General features: G+C 45.1%; 1 protein-coding gene across 3 annotated transcripts in view; it reads left to right on the forward strand.

The window, feature by feature from the left end:
- The window catches only part of FLI1 (Fli-1 proto-oncogene, ETS transcription factor), a 124415-nt gene that overhangs the window by 3052 nt on the left and 97098 nt on the right, over positions 1–24265 (forward strand). Inside the window, exon 1 of one of the 3 annotated variants that reach the window (XM_074400853.1) lies at positions 3119–3245. The exons of 1 other annotated variant lie outside the window; for it this stretch is intronic. Coding sequence is in view for 1 of the 2 variants with exons in the window: in XM_003923516.4 (XP_003923565.1) it covers positions 4691–4708 (18 nt within the window). In the remaining variant the exon portion in view is untranslated. Of the gene's footprint in view, positions 1–3118; positions 3246–4219; positions 4709–24265 lie in introns of those variants that run through there. One more of the 3 variants, XM_003923516.4, reaches the window with a different exon arrangement.

Consider the following 24265-nt stretch of genomic DNA (forward strand, 5'->3'; position numbering starts at 1 on the left):
AGCGATGCTCCCCGGAGGTAGTCTGACCGGCAGGTCCCGAAGCCGCGTTTCAAGGACTCGGATCTATTCTTAAAATGAATGCTGTTTGGGGTGGCTGGGAGGAGGGAGTTGATGGAGATTGAAGAAGCTGAACCCACCTTGGCCCTATCCCAAAGGCCCCATCCTGGCGCCGCCACTGGGCGAGGGTCGGGACACCTGGCTGGTCTCCACCTCTTGTCAGCCTGCTCTCTCTGGTCAGTCTTGGACTCCCTCGGGGTTTCCTCATCGACGCCGCGTGGTCTGGGGGCTCAGAGACTCTCCTCCTCCCTAGCCCGCCCGCCCCCTGCCCTCCCGCCGCCGCGGCCTCCCACGTAGCGTTTTGAACCCGCTCAGCGCTAAGGCAAGAACTAGCGTGGGGAGCGGGCCGGGCGAGCAGAGGCTCTAAATCTTCCTTCACTCTGTGAGCAGATGAAGTCTGAGAAACAAATTCAAAGCAGGCGCTCCTGCAGAGCCTTCCTGCAAAAATATTCCCCGGCATTCAAGCGCATCCAGCGGCGGCTCGAGCTGCCTTGTTTGGCTAAGGTCAGACGAGACTAGGGTTCTCCAATAAAAATAAATCTCAAATTAATTATGGCCTCGAGCGAGAGGCCAGACACTTGAAGCTGCAGTTGTGCAGTCTGGAGTTTTTGGCGCTTGCCTGCCCACCCCTCCCCTTTCTCCAGCCCTCTCCTCCTCCCACTTTGCCAGCTCGGATACTCGCTGCGGCCGCGCTGGACTAGAGCGGGGTAGGACGGAAGACGGACGGAGGGAGAGGAGCTGCCCGAAACCTTTTGCCAGGCCTGGCATCCTGCGGAGTTTCAAGTGACTCCCTGGGTCCAGTTCCTCAGGGATCAGGTTCAGATCGTCAGGTCCGCCCACCCCAAACCCAGGCTGAAGCCGAAGGAGCCCGGGAAGCCCGCGTCTGGAAAGTCTTGACCGGGTCAAAAGGGCTGACATTGAGCGAGCCAAGACACGTTTCGCCCCGCCGCTCCCCTCCCGGGGGAAGCAGGACTTCCGCATCTTTGAAAATACTGTCAAGTGCGAATGGTGCGAGGCAAGTCGTCTCACCAACGTTCCAAATGAAAATGCATCAAATCCAAATATTTCCTGGGTATTCACGCCCATGTGCACGCTTTCTGTAAGTGACCCCAGACTTGGAAATGTCTGGTGGGCTGTTTTGTTGTTGGGACATGTTTATCTCCAGTAGGTAGCTTTTGTTTTAAATACTGGGAAGAGCTTCCCTGGCTGTGAGCTTCCTCTGACTTGAAAGCCAGCTCTGAGCTGGTGGAATGTGAGCTGTCACCGACTGCACCCATACTAGCTCCTGGTCAGCAACTCTGCCCAGTCTGGGAAAGGGCGAGGCCACTGGAGCCGTGGTGAGGCAGGAAAGAGGGTGTGCACAGTGTGTGGGCAGGGGCAGTCTTCAAGCTAGGCCCAGAGACTAAGGAAAGAGGGAGGTGAGAGGAGAGGAGGCAGAGGAGAGGGAAGGGGAAGTCTGCCCCACTAACACAAGACAGTTTTCGTTCGTAGCGGCCCTCACCGCAGGCTATCAATTTGTCTCAATGCAAACATTCGAAATATTCCCTTTGGCTGCTCGAGAAAGCAATGTGAGCTGCCAGGATCAAACCATCTTTCCAGATGTCTGGTGGCAACCACATTAAACAGGGTAGATTTGTTTACTATTGTGCTTGGTTAGGGCTCTTCCCTCACCCCCTTTTAGGATTTAAAAAAGCAGCTGCAACAGTGGAGTCGAGCAAAAACTGATTTACATAAGAGTGGGGCAAACTGACCCACCACCTAGCCAATACTGGATGGAGGAAGTCAGATTCTTGCAGAGATCTAGTCAGAGTTAGGTGGGGTCTTTTCCTGGGTGGAGACCTCTGTGAATGGACAGGAGCTTCCCCTCGGGGGCTGATACACAGCCAACAACAGTGGCACCAGGGCGAGTCGGTGAGTCACAAAGGGGCAGTGATGCCTATGCCAGCCTCTCCACTACCCCTTACCCATCTCCAAAACTATGAAATTGCCACAGCTTTGGTTTTATAGGGAGAAACAGAAAGTGCTATCGAGTTCCGCAGTTGAAACTAAAGGGCAAATCCTCATTTTAATCTAGCTCCGTACTGAACACTTCCAAGGAAGAAGGCAGCTAACACTGAAAGAAACTGGGGGACAGTATAGGGATCTTGAGGTGACAACTGATTAATATCGCAAAGATGATTTGTCACGTGTCAGAGTAACAGGAGTTGGAAAGAGAAACCTAGCCACGGTGTCTGCCACAGAGGTACCTTCCGAAGGGCTAGGAGGAGGGTGGGGGACAGTCGCCACCTGTGGCATGCCTTGAACAGCCTCTCAACTGCCCAGCACCAGGAAGGGGGCCTCTCGGTGGTGGAGCTGGAGTCTTTTCTGGCTGAAAGAGCAGTAATGGGCTGGGGCGTGCGGGTTTCTGGTGAGGGCTGGGTGGGAAGCGATCTTCCCGCATTCTCCTGAAAACTCTGTTGTAGTTTGAAGGTCGGTAGAGCCTGGGCTGAAAAGGAAACAATTTGGGGTTTGAAAGGATGTAATTCATTCTTCCTTTCCCGTTAACCTCTTTCCTCTCTGGAAAGCATGTGGAAACGCTGAAGGGAGGAGTGAGAGGGCAGGCAGCCCGCCGCGGGAAGGAAAGGGTTAAGCCTGATTTCTTTTAATTGAACTCCAGAACTGGTGGCCCCAGGCAAAGGGGGGGGGGGGCTGACCCCGCTAGCGGTAACCAGATGTGGCGGTCCCAGGGGAGCCCCGGAGCAGACCCCTGGATTGAGAAGCAGACAGGAACGGGGGGAGTCAGCCCGGCCCCCATCCCACCATCCACCCCACCCCCACCCCCAACACGCTCACCGAGTCTCAATTGCTGGCAGGCTGCACCCGCCACTCCAGGTCTGGTCACGTTCAGACCCCGTGTCTGTATTCGAACCCAAAATTGGAGCTGAATTGATGAGACTAATTTCTAGAGGGGGAGGGGGAGGGAGGGAGGCGAGTGAGCTCTCTGGCTCAATTGCCCCTGAAGAAATAAAGAATTGATAAGTCACTTTTTTTTTTTTTTTTTTTTTTTTTTGCTGCTGTGGACACCCTTTTGAAATTTTTTCTTTCCAATTGATTTGGATCTCCTCTGGATTTTTTTTTCCTCTTTCCCCCATCGGACTCTCAAATAAAAGTGAGAAGGTCCAAAGCGTGGTCTGGAGAGCGTGGACAAGGTAATCTGTTTTGGATGTCCAGGAGAAGGGAGTCGGACCGAAAGCTCCCAGCCCCCTGAGGCTGCTCCAACAGGGACAAGCGGCGGCTCAGCAGGGAGGTGGGGAGGTCTCCGGGTGGGCTGGGGAACGTCGGCCTCCAGGCTGGGTAGGGAGGACTGACCGGAGCGCAGGGCTCTGGGTCTCACACCGGGAAAAGTCTGGGTCTGCGCCGCGCTGTTGCGTGCTGCACTCCTGGGACCTGCTAACTGTCGTAGAGGGAACGTCCCGCCTTAGTGTCAGTTCCTTGGGGGACGGGAAAGGCGACTCTTGTCTGGGAGTCAGTGCTTGGGTCGTCGCGTCCCGGTAAGCGCTGGGGGTCTGGCTCGAGAAGACGCAGATGGGTGGCCTAGGACGCCGCGGATCTCAGCTCTCTGCGGATACCGGGAGCCCAAGGGTCGAGGCGCGCCGCCCGGAGGGCGTCCTTCTCCTAACAATGCGCCCGGAATGAAGTCCGCGCCCCGACAGCGCGGGTCAGCCCGAAATCGCTCAGAATCCGCTTAGATGAGTGGGTGAGCCGCTCTGGGAGTCTGCCGCGTCTCGACAGCGGAGGGCCCGAGTGGAAAAATTCTTATTGGATGCACTTTTTAATGGTTGGTTTGCCTCGGTTTGCGTCCGGATCTTCGCCTGCAGTAGGCGCTGGGTTACCCCAGCCCTAGTCAACTCACTCCTTTCCCCCCAACCCCACCCCCAAAAAGTTTGTCTCCGGCTGGAAAAAGCATTAATGAACGTATCTGTGGGAAGAAACGGAAAGTGAATGAGTCAGGAGGGCCACCTTCGGCCAACCGCCCCAGGAAAAGCAAAGAAGCCAAAGGTCTTTGGCTTTAGATTTTGGGGGAAGGTGATGGGGGGAGGTGCAGACTTCGGGAATCAGGGCGCGGACGCTGGGCGTGTACCCAGTCATTGTTCCCGGCTAGCTCTTATCTCCCAGGAGCAAGTATCCTGTGTGCGCTGCGCTAGAATGTGTCTGGGCATCTCCGCATATATTTATATAGTGTGTGATGCGAAAAGCAGGACCAGCCGAAGGGAGGAAGAGGGGGTGTGAGGGGAGGGAAGACGAGGGAGAGCAGAGAGCAGAGAGGAGAGAAGAGAGAGGAGAGCTCGAGCGAGCGAGAGAGAGAGAGAGAGAGAGAGAGAGAGAGAGATAGGACTTCCTCCCCGATTCGCAAAGTGAAGTCACTTCCCAAAATTAGCTGAAAAAAAGTTTCATCCGGTTAACTGTCTCTTTCGCTCCGCTACAACAACAAACGTGCACCGGGGAGCGAGGGCAGGGCGCTCGAAGGGGGCACGCAGGGAGGGCCCAGAGCGCCAGGGAGGCCGCGCCGGGCTAATCCGAAGGGGCTGCGAGGTCAGGCTGTAACCGGGTCAATGTGTGGAATATTGGGGGGCTCGGCTGCAGACTTGGCCAAATGGACGGGACTATTAAGGTAAGCGGCGGGGCAGTGGGCGCGGGTGGTGGGGGCCGGCCCGGGCAGTGAAGCGGCTGGCGGGTAGGTGCGGGGCCCGCGTCCCGGAAGACGTGGCCGCTCTCCCTTCCTTCCGCGCCCCAGCTTCGCGCCGGCTCCCCTGGCGCTCGGGTGGCGAGTCCTACTCGCGGGCCAGCCGGCTAGGCGCCGCATCGAGCGCGACTTCCCCCGAAATCCCTGCCCCAAAGTGGAGCCCGGCCCCCTCCCACCCCGTGGCCCGCAGGGCTGCAGGAGGGGCGGCGGGAAACCTGGGGACCCAGAGTGCGGACTGGAGTCAAGGGAGGGTGACCTCGGGGTCCACCACTCCCGCCGGCACCCGGGGCGCCCTGGCCCAGCGCTGGGCACTGGGCTTCCTCTTCGCAGAGGCCGAATGCGGCGGGGCCCAGGGCTGCAGCTGCCCCCTCTCGGGTCCCTGTCTGGTGGGCCCTGGGGCGGGTAAGTGGCCTCGTCACTGAAGGGTAGGGGTGCAAGTGAATGTGTCGGGGGCTCTGTCTGAGCCGGTTCCTCCAGATGGAAGCCCCTGTTTACATGCCAGCGCCGGCTGCTTTCCCTTCCTCTCGGCACTCAGTCGCCGGGTTCTCGGCGCTGGAGAGTAGCCGGCTCCGCGGGACTCCTGGGCCGGCCTCGCCGCCTCTCCGGCGGGGAACCTTCCCCAGCCCTGTCCGCGCAGCTCCCTCGCGTCTTGCGCCCCGGCCCTTCTCGCCCAGGCTTGCGCCGGTTCCAGGACGTGGGCTCCTGGAGCTGTCGCCTCCGAGAGGGTCCCGCGTCCTTCGGAGCCGCCCTCCCACTGCAGGGGCCGGCTGTGAGCCCGCGCCTAGCGCCCGCCGGGCCAATCCCACCCCACCCCAGCCGCCGCCGCCGCCACGCCTGGGTCTAGTTTGCAAAGTGCAGCCCGGGCGGAAGGGTGAGGGTCTGGGTTCGCGTCACACTCCAGAAAGGTTGACTGCTGCCTCTGAAAGGGTTTGCGAAGTGGGGCCAGGAGCAGAGAGGAGGGGCACCCCCTAACGTAACAGGCCTTAGAGGACCTAGGGAAATGAATGGGACCAGGGGTTAGCTTCGAGGCAGCCGCGCAACACCAAGCAGGAGTTTGTCTGGAAAAGCTATTAGGCTGGCGAGGTGGGGACTGGCAAAGCCCGCCATTCCCCAGAACCCGAAGGAATCGACTCCCGGCTCAGGGCTTAGCTAGAGGAGGTTAAGATGTTGGGCTCAGAGAATTCGAGAGATTTTTATCTTCTGGGTGGGGTCGTGGTTTTTATTTTCTAATTTTTTTTTATGAAAGTTTGCAATCTGCTGACTTAGGTAAAAGACACCAACCGAAGGAACCTGAAAATCTGGAGATGAGATAACTGATTGTAATGGGTTAAAGGAAGCCTACAAGAGCCTGGGCTCCTCAAACCCAAAGTGAGTAGGTGAGAAGTAGGTGAGAGAGGATTCCTGCCCCGAGAGTGGGGGTCATTGGGCCATTTTGTGCCTGTTTCTCTGCTTCCTGTTGATGTCTGCATGCAAGTGCCTCTGTATAGTAATGAGATGCTCCCGTCTAGAAAACTCCCCCCAATCAGGACAATCGTCGCTTACTCTGAAGGCCCTTTCTGACTCAGAAAGGTGGTCAGATGGCCTCGGGTTCTTAATGTGGACACCCTAAGGAAAAGTGAAGAAATATCTCCACACTGCTCAAAATCTACGCACAGGCCCTGAGCAAAAGGAGGAAGCTGTAGTCTGTGTACCCAGGATGTGCTAACCTCTTTAGATACAAGCAGGGATTGGCATGGCAGGCCTCAAGAAAGGGCTTAGAACAGGAACCTGGCACTTCAGGCCAAGGATGGGAGTGAAAGTCTTTTCTTTTTGTGTGGGTGGTAGGAGCCATGAGCTCCTCCAACTCCTTCCCCCCACCCCAACCCGCCCCGTGAGCACCCTGTCATTCACCCAAGTTACCTAGCTAGGCAGAGTCCCCACAGAGCTATCTTCTATATCCAATCCTTCTGCAGGATTGAGACTTTAGTGTATACGTTGGTGTTTAAGTTATGTGAAAGCCACAGTTTTCTGTTCACATGTGACCTCTGGATCTTGGGGTTTCCCCATTCCATTCCCACAATAGTTCAAATACTGTCCTTGGAGAGGACAGTGGACCAGGAGAGAGACCAGGGTTCTTCTGCTCTCTTGATGAGAATGCACCATCCATTAAGCCTGTTTGAATTTCATAATCTTCACAAAAATGAAACAGTGGAACTAGGTTACCTCTACAATAATATCTTCCCAATCTTCTCAGTGCCTAAAATATTATGCTTATATGTGTTTACAAGAACATTTATTTGCATGTGCACTAAATCCAGCCCTGTACTGATCAAGGATGAAGACACTGTAGACCAGATCTAATCTATGGACAGAAATCCAGAATGTCCATTTCCAGTTTGAACTGCCTGAAAAAAGTCAGGTCTGAGTGATTCTAGGGTGTGATTTTATACACCTGCATAGTTCTCCCTCAAAGATAAGACTTGTCTATATCTCAAAATACCTATGGATCTCAGCACTCAGGCTGTATTTGGTGCAGGAAACCAGGGAAGTTTGGATTTCTTCACAAAAGTCCCTTATTTTGTGCATAATTTGCACAACTCTATGTGATTGTAAAATCCCAATCTTGTTGCTTTCTTTATAAGTCCTTCCTATTATATTCTCTTCGCTTCTCTTTTCCAAGTACAACTCCTGGGAAGTCTCTGAGCATCACATTGGGAGAACCAATATTTGCTGGAACCATGCTACTCTTTTGTCACTGACAGGTTAACCTGCAATATTAAACAACACCCTACCCCCGCCCCTGCTTCCCACACTGATATTATCAGTGTTAAAAAGCACATGATACTGTTTGCTGCTTTAAGAGATGACCTGGTTTCAAAAACTGCATCTTAGTTTTAGGCTGGCTTCAGTTGAATCCAGTTAATTTCATTTATGGACACCTGACGCAATGCACATGGTGCTATTACAGAAGGGGGGGCAGAGAAGACAGACGTGGTCCATGAAGGTGGGAAATAGGGAATGAATGGTAGATTTGGAGTCACAAAGCCTGCGTTCATTCTCAGCTCTGCTACCTAGTAGCCGTGTGACTTACAGCAAGGCACTTCTTGAATCTGTTTCCCTATCTAGAAAATGAGTCCAAAGCACCTCCTTGCCACAAGTCACAGGAAGAATTTTTAAGACTGTTCCCTTAGCTGGATACACATTGATTGAATTTTACTTTGGGAAATGGGCATACCGGGACAGATAGGTCAGAAAATTAGAACACGGACCAGATTTACTGTCACGCATATTTAGTTAATTCAACAAATATTTATGATGCATCTATTATGCTGCAAGGCTCTGCACTGTGTACTGAGGATAAAACAGGGATCAAAACTCTCCAGGAATGTAGACTCTAGTGGAGGCAGCCAACACATACGGAGAACAATCTTGGTCGAGTGGTGATCTATCTTCTAAAGAACAATAATGCAGGTTAGGGAATAGAAAGTAATGAAGCTATATAGCCTGGATGGTGAGGAAAAGAGTGTCTAACAAAGTCACAATTGGGCAGAGATACCGTCTCATCATCCACCTCAGAGGAGTGCAGCACCAGCTACACAGCCAGTCAGCAATTGGTGAGCAGAGCAGGAAAGAAGGGCCAGGGTTCCTGCTGGCTCTGCAAGGCCCTGGAGGGCACGTTGTCACTGGCAGGGCACGGAAACATCTGGACAGGGTTTGAAAGATGCAGCAGAGTGAGGAGTACTTGGGAACAGAGGCTTGACTTCTGTCCTCAAGGGGTTGTTGCCTCCCCTGCCACACACACCTTTTAACCTCTTTGTCACCTGGATTCACAAGAACTCCAGGCAAGATGGCCTCCATCAGTTGATCTGTCCCTGTGACCAAACAGTTGCTCCACTCAGGTAGTTACCAAGTAGAATCCTGTTTTGCATGTGAATAATTTGCACCAAAAAGCTTCCTTCCCTTTCGACTGCTATCCAAATTTAAGTTTATAGGTTGGCAACTTTAAAGCTTTAGAGAGTATTTAGCTTGACATTCTCACTTTATGGGTGGGGAAACTGAGGTATGGGGTGTTAAATGAATTGGCCGAGATCATAGATTTAGCTACCAACAGAGTCATGGTGAAAGCTCAGGGCTCCGAACCCTTAGGCCAGAGTTCTTTCCACTATGCTATGAAAATATCATTTGCTTTTGCGACGTTTTTATGAATTGTAGAATCGTGGAGGCAGTGTGTGCGTGTGCGTGCGTGTGTGTGTATGTGTATGTGTGTGTGAGAGAGAGAGAAGACTTTAAAAGAAAAATTATAAAGAATTTAGCACTTTACATGAAAGACACCACTGGTATTTAATGAAAAATATGAAAAACGTATCACTGCCATCTTGAATTATTTTTATTTTTAAGGAAAAAACAAATTCCAAATTTTGGGATAGAATTTTTATACAACTTTTTTCCAAAATAAATCATTATTTTTCAGTAGACAAAGTAAACAGTCTCCATTACCAGGAGACAACCAAAAATATAGTAGTTTACTGAAATAACCAAGCCCCTCTACAGATCCTGGGCAGGTAGGCTGAAGCCTTATTTCAAATCCTTTAATAATGGAATATTTGACTATTTAAATAAAATATATCAGAAGGCATCTTATGGATCCATCTTCCAGACTGTGTCGTAAGCAGGTCTGGAATAACAGCTTCATTAAAAAAGATTTAGGATTTCGATGTCTCTTTCTGTTTGGGGTTAAGCAGTTAAGTTGTCATTTGTTTAAAAAATACTTGATTTAAAACAAGCCTCTTTCTAGACATATAATATTAGTCTAATGCCAGTACTAAGTTACCCCCAGCAAAAAAAAGAAAGAAAAAAGAAAAGAAAAGAAAAGAGTTGGGAAAATTTTTATATTGATAGTATTTTTGTCCTATAATTAAAATATTCCTTTGAAGTCTATATTTTGCTTGTTGTTTTGTAACAAATTAAGTGGGATAAAGGATGTTGTCTGTTACACACACACACACACACACACACACACACACACCCCTCATAAAACCTTCAACCAGCAACAATAGCTTTTTTCATAATCTCAGAGTTATGCAGGTGTCTTTTCCTCTGCAAAAGACTACACCCTGTTTCAATTTCTGTTGCTTTAATGATTTCATATCTATAGTGTTCTTCCCATTATGTATTAATTGATCCATGGCATGATGTCATTAAGTGATGTCACTCTTTGTGTATTACAGCTCTGCTACTGACTGGATAGACCCACCATCAGTAGCCTGTGCACTGAGATTCTCCCTCAGAGGCTATGGATAGGGTTATATGTCCCCACACTATCACCCGCAGGGCCAATTTAGTGCAAATTTGACAAAATTTAGGTAATCTATGGAATAACCCTTTTCTGTGCAAAGCTAGCTCGTCTGATGGGGATAGGTAATACTCAGTCTCAGGGATATCACAAACTGACCAACCATTTGAAGGTGACTGCATGACTGTTACACAGGGACTAAACTATGTGACTAAGTTCTGTGAAGACAGAACACCAATGGCAACATTGCTCTGCCGGGAGACCTAGCGGGAAGATAAGCCATGTGTGTGTGCCCCGAAGAATGCAGCAAGTGTTACCATAGACCTGATAAAAGAAAGGATGATTTGAACTGGAAAGACAGAGAAAGACCCAATTACAATATTCATGTAGTCTCTTACATAACCCCCTTCACAGATCATACAGTCTCTTCGCAGATCAACGGCCCATACACTCTTGCATCCCATTCTCACAGCAGCCCTATGGGAGATAACACCATGACATCTCTACTTTATATGGAAGAAGTTCAAGTTCAGAGAAGGGGGACAGCTTGCCTAAGAGTACAGCCAATAGGGGACAGAGCTGGGTTTCAAGCCCCCTATGTCTCATTCCCGATTATTGCTTTTTCTTCACACACTGGCCACCACTGCCTCTTGGCATAGTTGGATCTAAGCCTGGGCTTGAAGGATAGGTAGAGCTTTCACAGGAAAATATGTTCAAGGGCTTTCTAGCAGAGTGGAAGGGTACTTTGGGGAGGAAAGTGTACAGGTGATGGAGAGGATGGGAGTGGAAAGACTGAATGGAACTAGATACAGAGTACCTTACATAGCATAACAAAGAATTTGGGGCTGAGTATGGTGCCTCGTGCCTGTAATCCCAGTACCTTGGGAGGCTGAGATGGGTGAATCACTTGAGCCCAGGAGTTCAAGACCAGACTAGGCAACATTAAAGAAACCCATATCTGCAAAAAATACAAAAATTAGCCAGGCATGGTGGCGCTCACCTGTAGTCCCAGCTACTCAGGAGGCTGAGGTGGGAGGATCACCTGAGCCCAGGGAGGTCAAGGCTGCAATGAGCCATGAGCACAACTGTACTCCACCCTAGGCGACAAAGTGAGTACCTGCCTCAAAATAATAATAACTTGGGTCTTGTAACATATATTGAAAGGAGGAATGAAAACTTGTGACTGGAGGGATAATCTACATAGCTGTACAAGTCTCTTAGAAACAAATCCTACCCTCTGCTCCTTGAGAAATGGAGATGGGAGTGGCTCCATCACTTATCAGCGGCCACATAAGAAGGGAGCAGCAGTCAGGATTAGACAACTAGAGATAGATTCAGGCAAGCAGCAGTGCTATCTGCTGTCTTCAAAGACATCTGTTGATTAAATACGGCATTGGGAGAGGAAGAAGAAACTCTATTTCACTAGATGACATAAAACTGATTATCCTTCTCACCCCTTCCTTCCCAGGGTTCTGGGGATTTCACCATGAGCAATCTTTTCAATTGGGCCTTCTATCCTGGGCTAGCTACAATTTTAGTTCCTTTTGAGAATGAGTCAGCAGATGGTGCCTGAAAGGACACAAAAGAAAAAAAATTGTTTCCCTGTAACTCAAATCAAATTTCTGTGGGAGCTTCAGACAGGTCTGACATTCTTCCATGAGTTGGTTGGGCCTATGGTCTCAGTTAGAAATATAGACACTTCACCCCAGCAAAAACCAAAAACTCAGAAACTCATCACCATCATTCCAAGTAGGATCAGAGATTGAGTGTTCAGATGCATTTTCAGATAATTCAGATCAACTTTATAGTATCTTCACAATTGCTCATCCCCACAAAAATGAACCAAACACCAGTGTATTTAAGAGATTTGCCGTATTTAGAAAACACTGTGTCTGCCATTTAGTTTAAGTTCAAATTCTCAGAGTATGAGAATTTTTCAAATCACCTCAAAGAGAAGGCAGACTTGAACACTGAAATGCTTTCCCAAGAGCGAGCCCCATTTACCCAGCCAGTGCTGTGTCCAAGGCAATGAAAGATCTTAAGTCACATCGCAGTGCACACATGCAAGAGACCGGAATTACAGGTGCCATGGGAGCTTTAACCGTGAATTTCTAGACATTGTGTGGGTTTCACATGTCTACTGGAATCTAACACTCCAGTAGCAGAGTTGTTAGTTCTCAATATATGGGTATTCATTGATGTTATGGGAAAGGAATTAGAGAATAAGCAATTTTTCAGTACCATTTATGTAGCAAAAATGTGAAAACAGATTAATACTAAAAATTTACTCTGTGAGTTGCTTTAAGTTAATCCTGTTACAATCTGTGGAAAAGGGTATGTTTCAATCAAAATTCTCGCATCTACAGAACCGTTTCATCTTTAGACATTTATGACTGAATTCATACTCGTTCATTTTCTCATTCACCCAAATGTTGCATAATATTACCAGGCACCGTGCTCAACACAGCATTCATGTAAATGAACAAGAATAAGATTTCTGTGCTATTTCTTCCAGACTTTTAAAGAGTAGAGATTTCCCTTCTTTCTGATTTTCAGCTCTTGAGTATTGGAAATTCCAAAAGAAGCAATAATCATTGGAGAAATCTTTAGTTGTGGCTTATGATCATAAGGATGTGTAGACACATTTTCTTAAAGGTAAAGACCAGTTTATAGTCTCCATTGCTCCTTCACCCTTGGTGATACTAATCTACTGTAAGGATATTTTTGGAAAGGCAGGGCTTCAGCCAAGGATATTTCTTCTTCTGATTCTCCCTTTCTCAGCTTTAGTTCCTCTATTTATATATTAACATGGGGCCGGGAATGGTGGCTCATGCTTGTAATCCCAGCATTTTGGGAGGCCAAGGCGGGTGGATCACCTAAGGTCAGGAGTTCGAGATCAGCCTGGTCAACATGTTGAAACCCTGTCTTTACTTAGAGTACAAAAATTATCTGGTCATGCTGGCATATACCTGTAGTTCCCAGCTACTTGGAAGGCAGAGGCAGGAGAATCACTTGAACACAAGAGTTAGAGGTTGCAATGAGCCAAGATGGTGCCTCTGTACTCCAGCCTGGGCAACAGGGTGAAATTCTGTCTCAAAAAAAAAAAAAATACATGGAGAAAAATAATGTAGGAAAGGTGAGAAAAATGAGAAACTGAGAAATAATATTTGTCATACATAAAGCATAAATGTTTTATTATACAAAGACTACTTACAAATCAATAAGAAAAGATATACCACTTAGGCAAAAATGCTGTGAATAGTTAACACTAGAAAGAAAATACGAATGGGCAATAAATTTATGAAAAGAATCTCAAGCACGTGCATAAAGACATTCAAATGAAAGTAATAAAATTCCAGTGTTTATGACCTAGGAGGAAAGTAGAAATTAAAACAGCTTAATGTCCCATGTTGGAAAGTGGAGAGGAAGTGTCACACTGTCTTGTCCTCTTGGTAGGAGTATGACTTGGTATAATCTTTCCAGAGAGCAACATCTATTTGAGAAGTTAAATATTTATACAGATTTGATAATGCCAATCCGACAGCTATGTTCACTCGGATATATGTACAAGATGTTTATTATAGCATTGTTTGTTACAGCAAAAATTGGAAATAATCTAAACATCCATCAGTAGGGGACTAACTAAACAAACGTGGAAAGACTCATATAAGAAAATGCTATGCAACTAAAATGGAATAAAATCAATCGTCATATACACTGATTTAGAAAGTTACCCAGTGTATATTATTACATGGAAGAAACCAAGAAGTTCCCAAATATATGGTCTTATTTATATAAAAAAAATTTAAAACACACATATGTATAATTATGTACAATTTCTAGAAGAATATACAAGAAACTATTAACACTGGTTGTCTCTGGTGTGGAAAAGTAGAATTCTTCTTATTGTACTATAAATTTATGTAGTATTTTATTGTTTAATCATTAGTATCTATCAATCACTTTTATAATTTTAAAAACTAACATAAAAATTAAAGAGAGACACAGAAACAGACTTGTAAAAAGGTCAGTAGGTACCAAGATTTTATCCCAAATGTGCTGATCCCACAGTCGGGACTCTAAGATTCTAAATTGAGGTAAATATAGGGAGAAACTGGCTGGCCTAGAATCTGGAGACCTGAGTTCCAGTCCAGCTCTACCCCAGACTAGCTATGGGATGTTAGGAAAGTCACTTCACTTCCTCATCATTCATGTTCAAGGTTTTCTCATATATAAAATGAAGGTATGATTTCAAAATTTCCTTTCAGCTCTCATGTTCATATGACTCAGATCCTAGACAGGCTTTAAAACATTTCTTATTTTGGGGTGTGGATGACAGAACCTCATGTAGATGTTCTATCTGATCCTGTGTGGCTCTTCTCCCATAATCTCAGGGCTACATTTCGTACTGTGGAGTGACCCTCAAGGCCAGGCACAGCCGGGGGCTCTCAGCAGGTGCTTGGTGAGTTTCTCCCAGCTGGTTGTTTTTATTGCCAAGTGACACTGGAACTGTGCTAATCCCTTTTCATTAATGCAAACTAAGAATAGGCCCTGACTCCACTGTGGGGTCTTAGATTCTTTTCCAAAATTTGGTATCATTTAAATCCCAAAACACTCTTTGGCTCCAAGCATCTTTCCCCTGGACTTAAAAAAAAAAAATCCTGTTTAATTGAAAGGAAATTGAATTTGTCTGGTTTTGATTCATTTACACTTAACTCTTGTAAAAACAATAATTTGATGTCCAAGAAGAATTTTGAGTCTCTTAATGAGTTTTCTGGAAGGCTTTTTTTTCTTCTTGTTAAAACAGGAAGTGGTACCGTGCTATGGGCAAACACAGTCAACCCCAAAAGGCCCCAATTCAGTTTGAAACTGTATCACCCACCATTTTGCATGGGACCTCATGACACCAAGCTAAGGGCTTTCTTTCCCTAGCACTCCCCTAAGAGCAAGAGAAGCTCATCTTTTATCAGAGGGGGAATAAAAATGAGGAAAAACAATCGTAGTTATAAAGAGAATAAGTTATCTATCCAGCTCAAGGTGCCAATATCTATTCAAACCTTTAAGACATGAACTTAATCCTTGTAACAACCCTGTGATGTATGTAATAGTTCCATTTCGAAGAGGTTGGGTAAGTTACTCATGGTCATACAGGTAGAATATAGAAAAGCAATTATTTTAAACTAATCCTATTTACTTTCAGACTCCACAAAGCTTAGCCACTGTGATACATCACCAGATTGACACATACACCTCCATATAGTTCAGGTTGCAAGCCCATCTGTGAGGACCACGTAGGTTTGGTTGCTATTTGCTTTGTCCCTTGGTCTAAGTGACCCCTGTCCACAGTATACATTGTTCATATTCTTGAAACTGTTCAATTCTTCACCCCTTGTTATTCAAGGTGTATTTCCCAGGTAAGAACTTCTGCCTGGCTTCGTTAGCAGGTGTACTGGTGTGAAACTGACAGGTTCTGTTTTTACATAATGATCAAAGGAGTTGATTTTTAAGAGTTTTATAGCTCAACAGAGAATGGCATATTCTTTGACCTGCCAAGGTTTCCTCCTCTACCCTTGTACCTTCATTCTTCCTTTCTTGCTCTAACTTTTGCTCTCTTTTTCATTCTATTCCACTCACATACACATGAAACTATACACAATTTAAAAAAAAAACAGATTTGGGAGGTTATATAAAACACAAAGAAGGGAATGTTTTGCAAGGTTAAAAGGAAATCATTGAGTAAGGCTGACTTCAGGCTCCAGTTTCTCTTGAATAGCCTTTCTTGTTTTTTCAAGGCTGATTGACTTATAACTGCATCCAAAGCTGCCTCACACCAGTTCCTTTTATCAGACCAAGTGAGACTTCCTGTGGACTGGCCCAGCTTCCTGATATATTTCCTTTTTCCTTTGGCAGAACAAAGAAAACCATAGCTCCAAGGATCCTTGGGCGCAAACACAATTTAGCCCTGAAGAACCTATTATTTTAAAATTTTCATTCTCAATGCATAGGGCCAAGCGCCTGCCTTTGTGCGTTTTTTTTTTTTTTTCCACAGCATTCTATGTAGCATTGTGATGAACCCTATGTGCAATTATCAGGGGTCAGTGAGCCACTTGAACTCATCCTAGTTGTAGTTTGATTTTATTCAAAGCGGGAAAATTAAGGCATTTTCAGTGCAGGAGCACCCCCACCCCAAACGTGCATATATCTTCAAGAGGGACATGAAACACCTCTTTACATAGGGTTTAACCTTTTGTTACCTGAGCTCAACACAGCAGGTCTGCAAGGAAACCCTCTTCTTTAGAGATTTCGACCTGTTTTTGGAGTTCTGACTCTAGAAATATGCATATAGAAGAAGCTTCAAGGTGTACCCAAAGGATCATCAAAGTCAGTTGAAGAAGAAATTCCAGAAATTGGGTTAAGACTGTTGCTTTTCTCTTTTGCCTTAGTGTCTTCCGTATCACTCCTTGAAACATGGCCTCACTATCCACTCTACACCTTACTGCTGAAAGACCTTTAGGCATGACCCAGGGTAGAAAGGGAGCACTGTTAAGAGAGCTGCTTGTTTCTCTGTCATATCTCCCAAAGCATCTATCACGAATTGCCAACTTAGGATAGCCCCCTCCCCAGTGGTCTCAGAAAGAAAGAGGACATTGCACAGAGAGATATCTACAGCTTCAAGGCGTAGCATGTCAAAAGATGAGAATGAGGCAAGAGGCCCTGGATGCAGAACTCAGGTATTCATGCCCCCAAACACCACACTCCACAATGAGGGTGTTTTCTGGAGCGAAGACTTCAAGGCTCATTTAACCAGTAAGGACTCAGGCTTCTCTGTTCATTGGTCCTATTTCCTGACCATTGTCATAACATTCCTGGGGGATGTAAGAGGGCACTTTCCATAGGAATCACATGGGCAACTAAGCAATCATGTAGCCGCCTACATTTTACTAAAGTAGATTTTTCTCTTTACAAGGATTGCTGATTTGGAAGAGGGAAAACAACAAAGCAAACGTAGCTCTTCTGGCAAGAGGCATCTCTTAAGAGAGCTAATTCAACACGGTTAATTTGTAATGATTTCTCCTAACCCAGTCCTCAATGTTATCATCTCTAGTTGAAAATGGATTTAAACAGTATTCACAAAGGAGAAAACAACTCAGAAACTATGTGGCATGAGGAGACTGTGAGGGGGTTATCAGCACGGTTGGTGTGCTCTGCTTCATATAGCCTGCTCAGCGATAGCAAAGGAAAGGCGTTAGAATGACTGCAGCACACTATGAGCTTGGGATCTTTCTTTTCCCAGCGTGGTACTCTGACAATAGCCCTTTACCCAGGTTCATGACCAGTCACGAATTCTGAAGAAAAGATTCATACATTATCTCAAGCAACTCACCCGGCCCTGATAACACTGCCTGTAGAGAACCATACTGATTTGCCCTTGGCCTTCTCCATAATAAGAACACATTGGTCAAAGAGCACAAGTTGGCAGGACCTGGTGGCTCACGCCTGTAATCCCAGCACTTTGGGAGACCAAGGCGGGAAGATCACGAGGTCAGGAGTTCGAGACCAGCCTTAGCAACATGGTGAAACCCCCGTCTCTACTAAAAATACAAAAATTAGTCCGGCATGGTGGTGGGCGCCTGTAATCCCAGCTACTCAGGAGGCTGAGGCAGGAGAATTGCTTGAACCTGGGAGGCAGAGGTTGCAGTAAGCTGAGATTGTGCCACTGCACTCCAGCCTGAGTGACAGAGCAAGACTGTGTCTCAAAAAAAAAAAAAAAGCACAAGTTCTCTTGCTCAAATACAGTCGTTGGTGCAACATAGGACTTCCCTAGAGGTTAGGGACTTGAGGGGCACCTGTACTTCTTGCATTTTTTCTAGAAAGGAGAGGGAGAAAGAGCAGACGACTTGTCTAGATGTCATTTCAGAAAACCAGCACATGGATATTTCTCAGGGTACCTTGGAGAAGGCATCCAGCCCAGTGGCTGTGCTGCTCTGGACTTCGAAGCCATTCCTTCTGGAAATTGTGGATCTCTAGAAACATACTGAGTCTGAAGTGTGGTAAAGGAATGATGATGGCTCCCCCTCCCCGCCTTCCTGGAGTTTGCTTCCTGAGTTTTGTAGACAAGCCATGATGGGGCAGTGGGACTGGGTTTGGAGCTCATCAGAATTATTTATTTCTTCCCATTGGTTTGGACAGGGTATGACCCAGACTGTTTTCTGTCCAGAGCACCCTTTTAAAAAATTTAAAACCCTGTATGTATTTCATGGGAAATTTCACACTCCTGTTTCTGATTCACTTCCAATTAAGAGCTCAAAACATTGGTTTTGTAAGAGCTCTTTGATGATTCAAATTCTTGTTGGTTCATCTTTTTTTCTACTAAAATGTCCACTGAAGTTTAATAAATGTTGTTCAGACATTTGCATGCTCAACTGTTGAAAATAATTGGAAACAGGAAAGAATGTTTTATTAGTGTGCACAGTACAACCACACTTACAAGGAAAGGAGAGATACAGCCTCAGTGAAGAGAAACTCCTGGGAAAACAAAGGCATCCCTGAAGGTGGGTGCCTTGGTTTCCCCATTACTGGGCATGAGGGAGGAGGCTTTGAGCTCAGAGCTATGAAAAAGGGAGCGGAGCATTACATGAGACGTTAAGAGTCCTTCTTACTGCTTTCAGTCACCATGAACAAGCAGTCAGTTGAGTAGTTAGTCTCATCCAAGATGGAACAGGTGGATTGGCATTTTCCAGATGCTAACACCACCTTTAACTCCCTTCTGATTGGGAGGAGTTGGTTGTCTGCAATTAGAGCAAGCCTCATTCTCCGCCTCTCTTAAAAAGCTTTGATGATGAAGCTGTCTGCGTGCACCTGTGCATAGCTCCCCTGAGAAGTTTTATGTGTCAGTCCCTTTAAAGTGCTAAAGTGGGCATCAGCTTGGGTAGTCTGAGTTCTGTGCCTGGTTTTGCTTTAGGCTGACATGGTGACATTGGGCAAGTTACTCTCCCTTTCTCAGGTGGTCCATTTATGCAAAAGGATTAAGACTTTGATCCTCTTCTTCCATGGATTTGGTAAAAATCTGTAGTAGTGAGTTGTCTTCAGTTTCTTGAAGAAAAGCACTAATTAATTACTACACTTTGACTAACTACTGGGTGGCTCATTAGACGGCTTTTCTTGTTGCCAGTTGTAAACCATGCAGCATTTCAGATTCCGAGCCTTATTTGGACTTTTTACTAAAGAAAGAGCACCCGCCCTTTCTCTTTATGTGTCAGGCAAAGTTCAGTCAGCCAATATTCAGTCAGCCAAAGTTACCAAATGTGACTTCATGCTCACACAATGTAAATATAATGTGTGAATTCTGTGTGCTGTAAGGTGCTTCTTGCCTAAGAAAGGTGAGACAAAACCTTAGGAAGGCTGGCAGTAAACTTCTGGAATATTTTGCCAGATTATTGTGACAGTGGCAGAGTGATTTTGTGAAAGCCACATGCAGTCTGACGTTTGAAAATCTAGGTTCAATCTCACTTATTTATTGGGTGGTCTTCGGCCAGATATTAACTTCTCTAATCTCCTTTTCTACCTGTAAAATAACAATAGTACTGGTAGTAATAATACGTAACATTAAGTTTTCTACCAACCTTACTAATTGTGAGAATCAAAACTAGTATGGAAGTAAAAGCACTTTGTAATTGTAAAGTGCTGTGCAAATGTTGCTTGTTATTATCTTAGTTATTATTCTCATTCAAGTCAATGTGTGAATATAACAGATAATAAACGTAACTTAAATCTGTTGGGTTGCTTTTTTCTGGCCTTAATGATTTCAAAGACTTGCTTTCATTTGGTTAAATTCATCAATTAGCTACTTATTCACATCTCTTTGCCCATGTAGACACCATCCCCTATAAATGTACAAGTACAGATCAAACATCCCATATTCCTCCTTTCCCTCCCACGTATCCGGCCATTGTTCTAGCTGTGAAACTCCCATCCCAATCAATGGGGGGTTTACGTAAAATCCGATGGCAGGATATGAGTGTGGCTTCAGGAATTCCAGACTTGTGCTGCTGATAAAAAGAGTTGTGTCAAACAGAAAACACCAGAGAAACAAATTCTCCTGTCCAACCTATGCTACAGCATTCCCTTGTGAATAGTTTTAAAACCTCCATCTGGCTGATCCGATACCTGTGGCTGACTCCACCCGTGCATCTGGTCCACCTCTTCTGTTATCTTCCCCATGTCCTTGTGGTAATACATTGAAGGAATACAGACCAGGCCAAACGTTTATTAATTCAGAGAGAGTTGCCATTTCAGTTATTCTGTACTCTGTTTGACCATCCCTTCGAGAAAGACAGTAGAACTGAGCCCCCCGATCAAGGGATATGAATTTAATTGGGTCATGACAGTCTGTATTAAGTGTAAATGCTACTAATAGGTTTAAGTGACTTTTGTGTGTGTGAAGGGACAACAGAACAAAAGAAGTAATTTGCCTTGAAGATGATCCTCTTTTAGTGTTGAAGTCAGGAGTGATGGAGGCCCTTCTTTTACTTAATGAGACCAGGCAAGCTGGCTCTGTCTTTATTCTCATCGTGCTTGTATTGCTTGTATTGCTGTCTATCATGGTACCTTGAGCAACCAAGTATGATTATGTGACCAAAAGTGAAGGGAAGGAGAACATTTGTCCATATTCTACCCACACTGAAGTAGCTCAAAAACGAAGAGATGAAGAAAGGAAAATGGAGTTGACCATTTCGATTTAAGTGCTCATCCAGACATTTAGTATTAAGATAATGAATTTCTGAAATCTTTTCATTGAACACCTTGAACTAGGCATTAGGGTTTTATTCTTGGCTAACAGAATTGGAATTTCGAAGTCCACGAGGCCGAACATTGAACTATTCAGACACCGGTCTGTAGTTCTTAATGACCGCAATCTGGCTAAGATCAGCCCTACTGCTTTTTCTCCATGAAAACAAATCACCGTCAAGACCTAGATGCTATATTGAAGGATCAAGCTGCATTTTTCCACACCAACACCATAGTGAAGGTAAAGAGATTGGAGAGCGTTTCAAACTTATATTTCAAATCATGAAGAACGTCTGACTCAATGGAAGCAAATGCAGCTTTGCAGAAAATTTGTCTTATCTTTGTGATCTTGGATTGTATGAAGGGTTTGGACAAACTCATTGTTCTACCACCTTAACTATGTAAAAATTTCTCTCTCCAGGAACTAAGTTTCGGATTTTGAATTTGATTTGGGAGCAATAGTATTTTATTGGGCTACACAAGGCTCCAAAATCTCTCTTTTAAAGATACTTACACGTAGGAAATTTTGTAAAAGATATAGCTCTTGCACAATTTTTAGGAGAAGAGATTTGGGAAGCTTTATCAGTTTAGTTTTTCTCAACCTTTTTAACCCTATCTTAAAGTCCAAGGACAGTGAAAGATTAAGAAAACTTTCTTTATCAGGGCTGTCCAATAGAGCTTTCTGCAAACATGGAAATGTCCTGCTCTGCCCCGTTCATTACAGAAGCCACCGTACTGTCTATTTGAGTGGCTATTGAGCATTTGAAATGTGGCTAGAGGAAGAAAATTATAACTTTTATTCTCTTTTCATTAAGTCAATTAAATTTAACTAGTTGATTAATCTAATTAATTACATGTGGCTAGAAGCTACCATAGTGGGCAATGCAAGTCTGTATCATTCAAATTAAAAACATCATCTTGAAATCTGAATTCAGTCAGAGGGTCATATTTACATGGATTATTTTGATCTGAGTCAGCAATGTGTTGTCCACATGGAGACTAACACTTCCATTTATTCTTATGACTAACATTAAAGCAAAACAAAATGAAAAGTGAGTGTTGAGCATTTTCATGTTGGCCTCAGGCTGGAGCTAGGCTTTCCATCCAGTCTCCTGGCCCCATCACCAATGCTCTGCTGACCTTTAAGAATGTAATACTTTATTTCCCTTCTATTAAATGGGGGCATTTGGAATTTATCAAAAGGATATTCACAAATCATGATTGAATGTTTATTGGGCTTATCAAGAAAGGTATGGGCTTTGCTTTATACCTTTTCATTGAAAAATAATCTCAGCCAAAAAGAATTCCTAGATATCATGGTGATTTTAGTTTCTCCATTTGCAAAATACTGGCATTGTACTTGCTTATTTTTAAGGTAATTTTTAGCTCTAATGCATTATGCCATCAGGAAAATACGATGTTCTGTTATGTAGAGCTCTACTATTAACAGATGGTTTGCTTTTCTAGTTCCCAGATCCCTATAACTGTTTGTAAGATTTCTTCTTAAGTGTAAATGTGAAGAAAGCAACTTTAGTTTAGCAAATAACCAGCTAGAATGGTAGTCTTTGTCTTTTTAAATTTTTATTTTAAAACTTAGCAGGTAGAGTGGTAGTCTTTGAAATCCAATTTCTCTCCAATGAGTGTTCCCTAGGTTTGTACTCAACACAATTTGGTTGTTTGTCCCCTCCAGATCTCATGTTGAAATGTGATTCTCAGTGTTGGAGGTGGGGCCTGGTGGGAGGTGATTGGATCATGGGGGCAGATCCCTCGTGAAGGAATTAGTGTCATCCCCTGGGTGATAAGTGAGCTCTGGCTTAGCTTATAAGTTAGCTTGCATGAGATCTGGTTGTTAAGAGTCTGGGACCTCTTCCTTCTCTCTCTTGCTCCTTCTCTTGCTATGTGACATGCTGGCTCCCCATTCAGCTTCCGCCACAATTATATGCTTCCTGAGGTCTCCCCAGAAGCAGATGCTGGCACTGTGCTTCCTGTACAGCCCACAGAACCATGAGAACCATGAGCCAAATAAACCTCTTTTCCTTATAAATTTCCTAGCCTCAGATATTCCATTACAGCTACAAAAAATGGATTAAGCCAGTGCTGTTCTATGGCACACTGTATTAGTCTGTTTTCATTGCTGCTGATAAAGACATACCTGAGGCTGGGCTATTTATTTAAAAAATAGGTTTATTGGACCTGCAGTTCCACATGGCTAGGGAGGCCTCACAGTCATGGTGGAAGGCAAGGAGAAGCAAGTCACGCCTTACGTGGATGGAAGCAGGCAAACAGAGAGCTTGTGCAGGGCAACTCCTGTTTTAAAAACCATCATATCTCATGAAGCCCATTCCCTATCATGAGAACAGCATGAAAAACACCCACCCCATAATTCAATGATCTCCCGCCAGGTCCTTCCCCAACACGTGGGAGCTATGGGAGCTACAAGATGAGATTTGGGTGGGACACAGAGCCAAAAGTTATCGTACACTTTCCAAAGATCTACGGCCTTGATATCCCTGAGACATGAAGCAATTTATCTCTACCCTTCCTACTTCTCACAAACGGATAATAGAAACATATGGCATGCTATACCTCCTGTGGTTTTAGAATTACCATGAGGAATAAATACCCCAGTCTTTCTCCTGGGGAGCTCTGACCTCATTACTAAGGTCCCTCTAATGACCAGACTTAGAGCAACTTTTTCTTTGGAAGTCTTCAGGTACACATCATTGTGAAGGTCAGTCCTGTGTCTGCCACTGAATGCATAAATTTGTGAGATGAGTTGTTTAAAACAAAGATGTTTTAAAAAAAAAAAAAAAACATTTCCTCAGAGAAAATGAGGCCATGCTCCTTGAGGTCTAACTCTATGTAATGGTCTTAGGGCTGAGGAGCGACTGTAGTCTGGCTTCTCACTCATACCTGCCCTCCAGAAAGGGGAAAATTATAAACATCCAATTAGAGTCTTTAATAGTCTCTTCCTATTGATATAGAATTTATCAGTAGTTTGACAGTTCTGCAGCTCATGTATTTTCAGAAAAATCACTCTTCAGTTTAAAGCATTCCACCTTTTTTTGTTTTGTTTTGTTTTGTTTTGTTTTGTTTTTAGGTTGCATTGGGAATAAGAGGAGGAGTATGTAAAGAATACAATTCTGTGACCAAAGTGAGTTAGTTACTTGCTCCTTGAGGGTAGAGATTCTGGCCATTTGTCCTCAAGTCCTCAGCACCTGACACATATCCGTGTATTAATTGAGCAGTTTCTATGTGCCAGGTGCTGGAGTATAGCAGTAAAACAGACAGGTGTGGTTCCTCCTAGGACAGAGGTTATAGTGAAGGCAGAAAAACAGGTATTGAGCTTGTTAGTGTAAGTGCAAAGGGTTCTATGAAAAGGGAAGTATGGGGTGCCTCTGGAGGGCATAATATGGGGACCTAAC

The sequence above is a fragment of the Saimiri boliviensis genome, chromosome 6, assembly GCF_048565385.1.
Source record: "Saimiri boliviensis isolate mSaiBol1 chromosome 6, mSaiBol1.pri, whole genome shotgun sequence".
Taxonomy (NCBI): Eukaryota; Metazoa; Chordata; class Mammalia; order Primates; family Cebidae; genus Saimiri; species Saimiri boliviensis.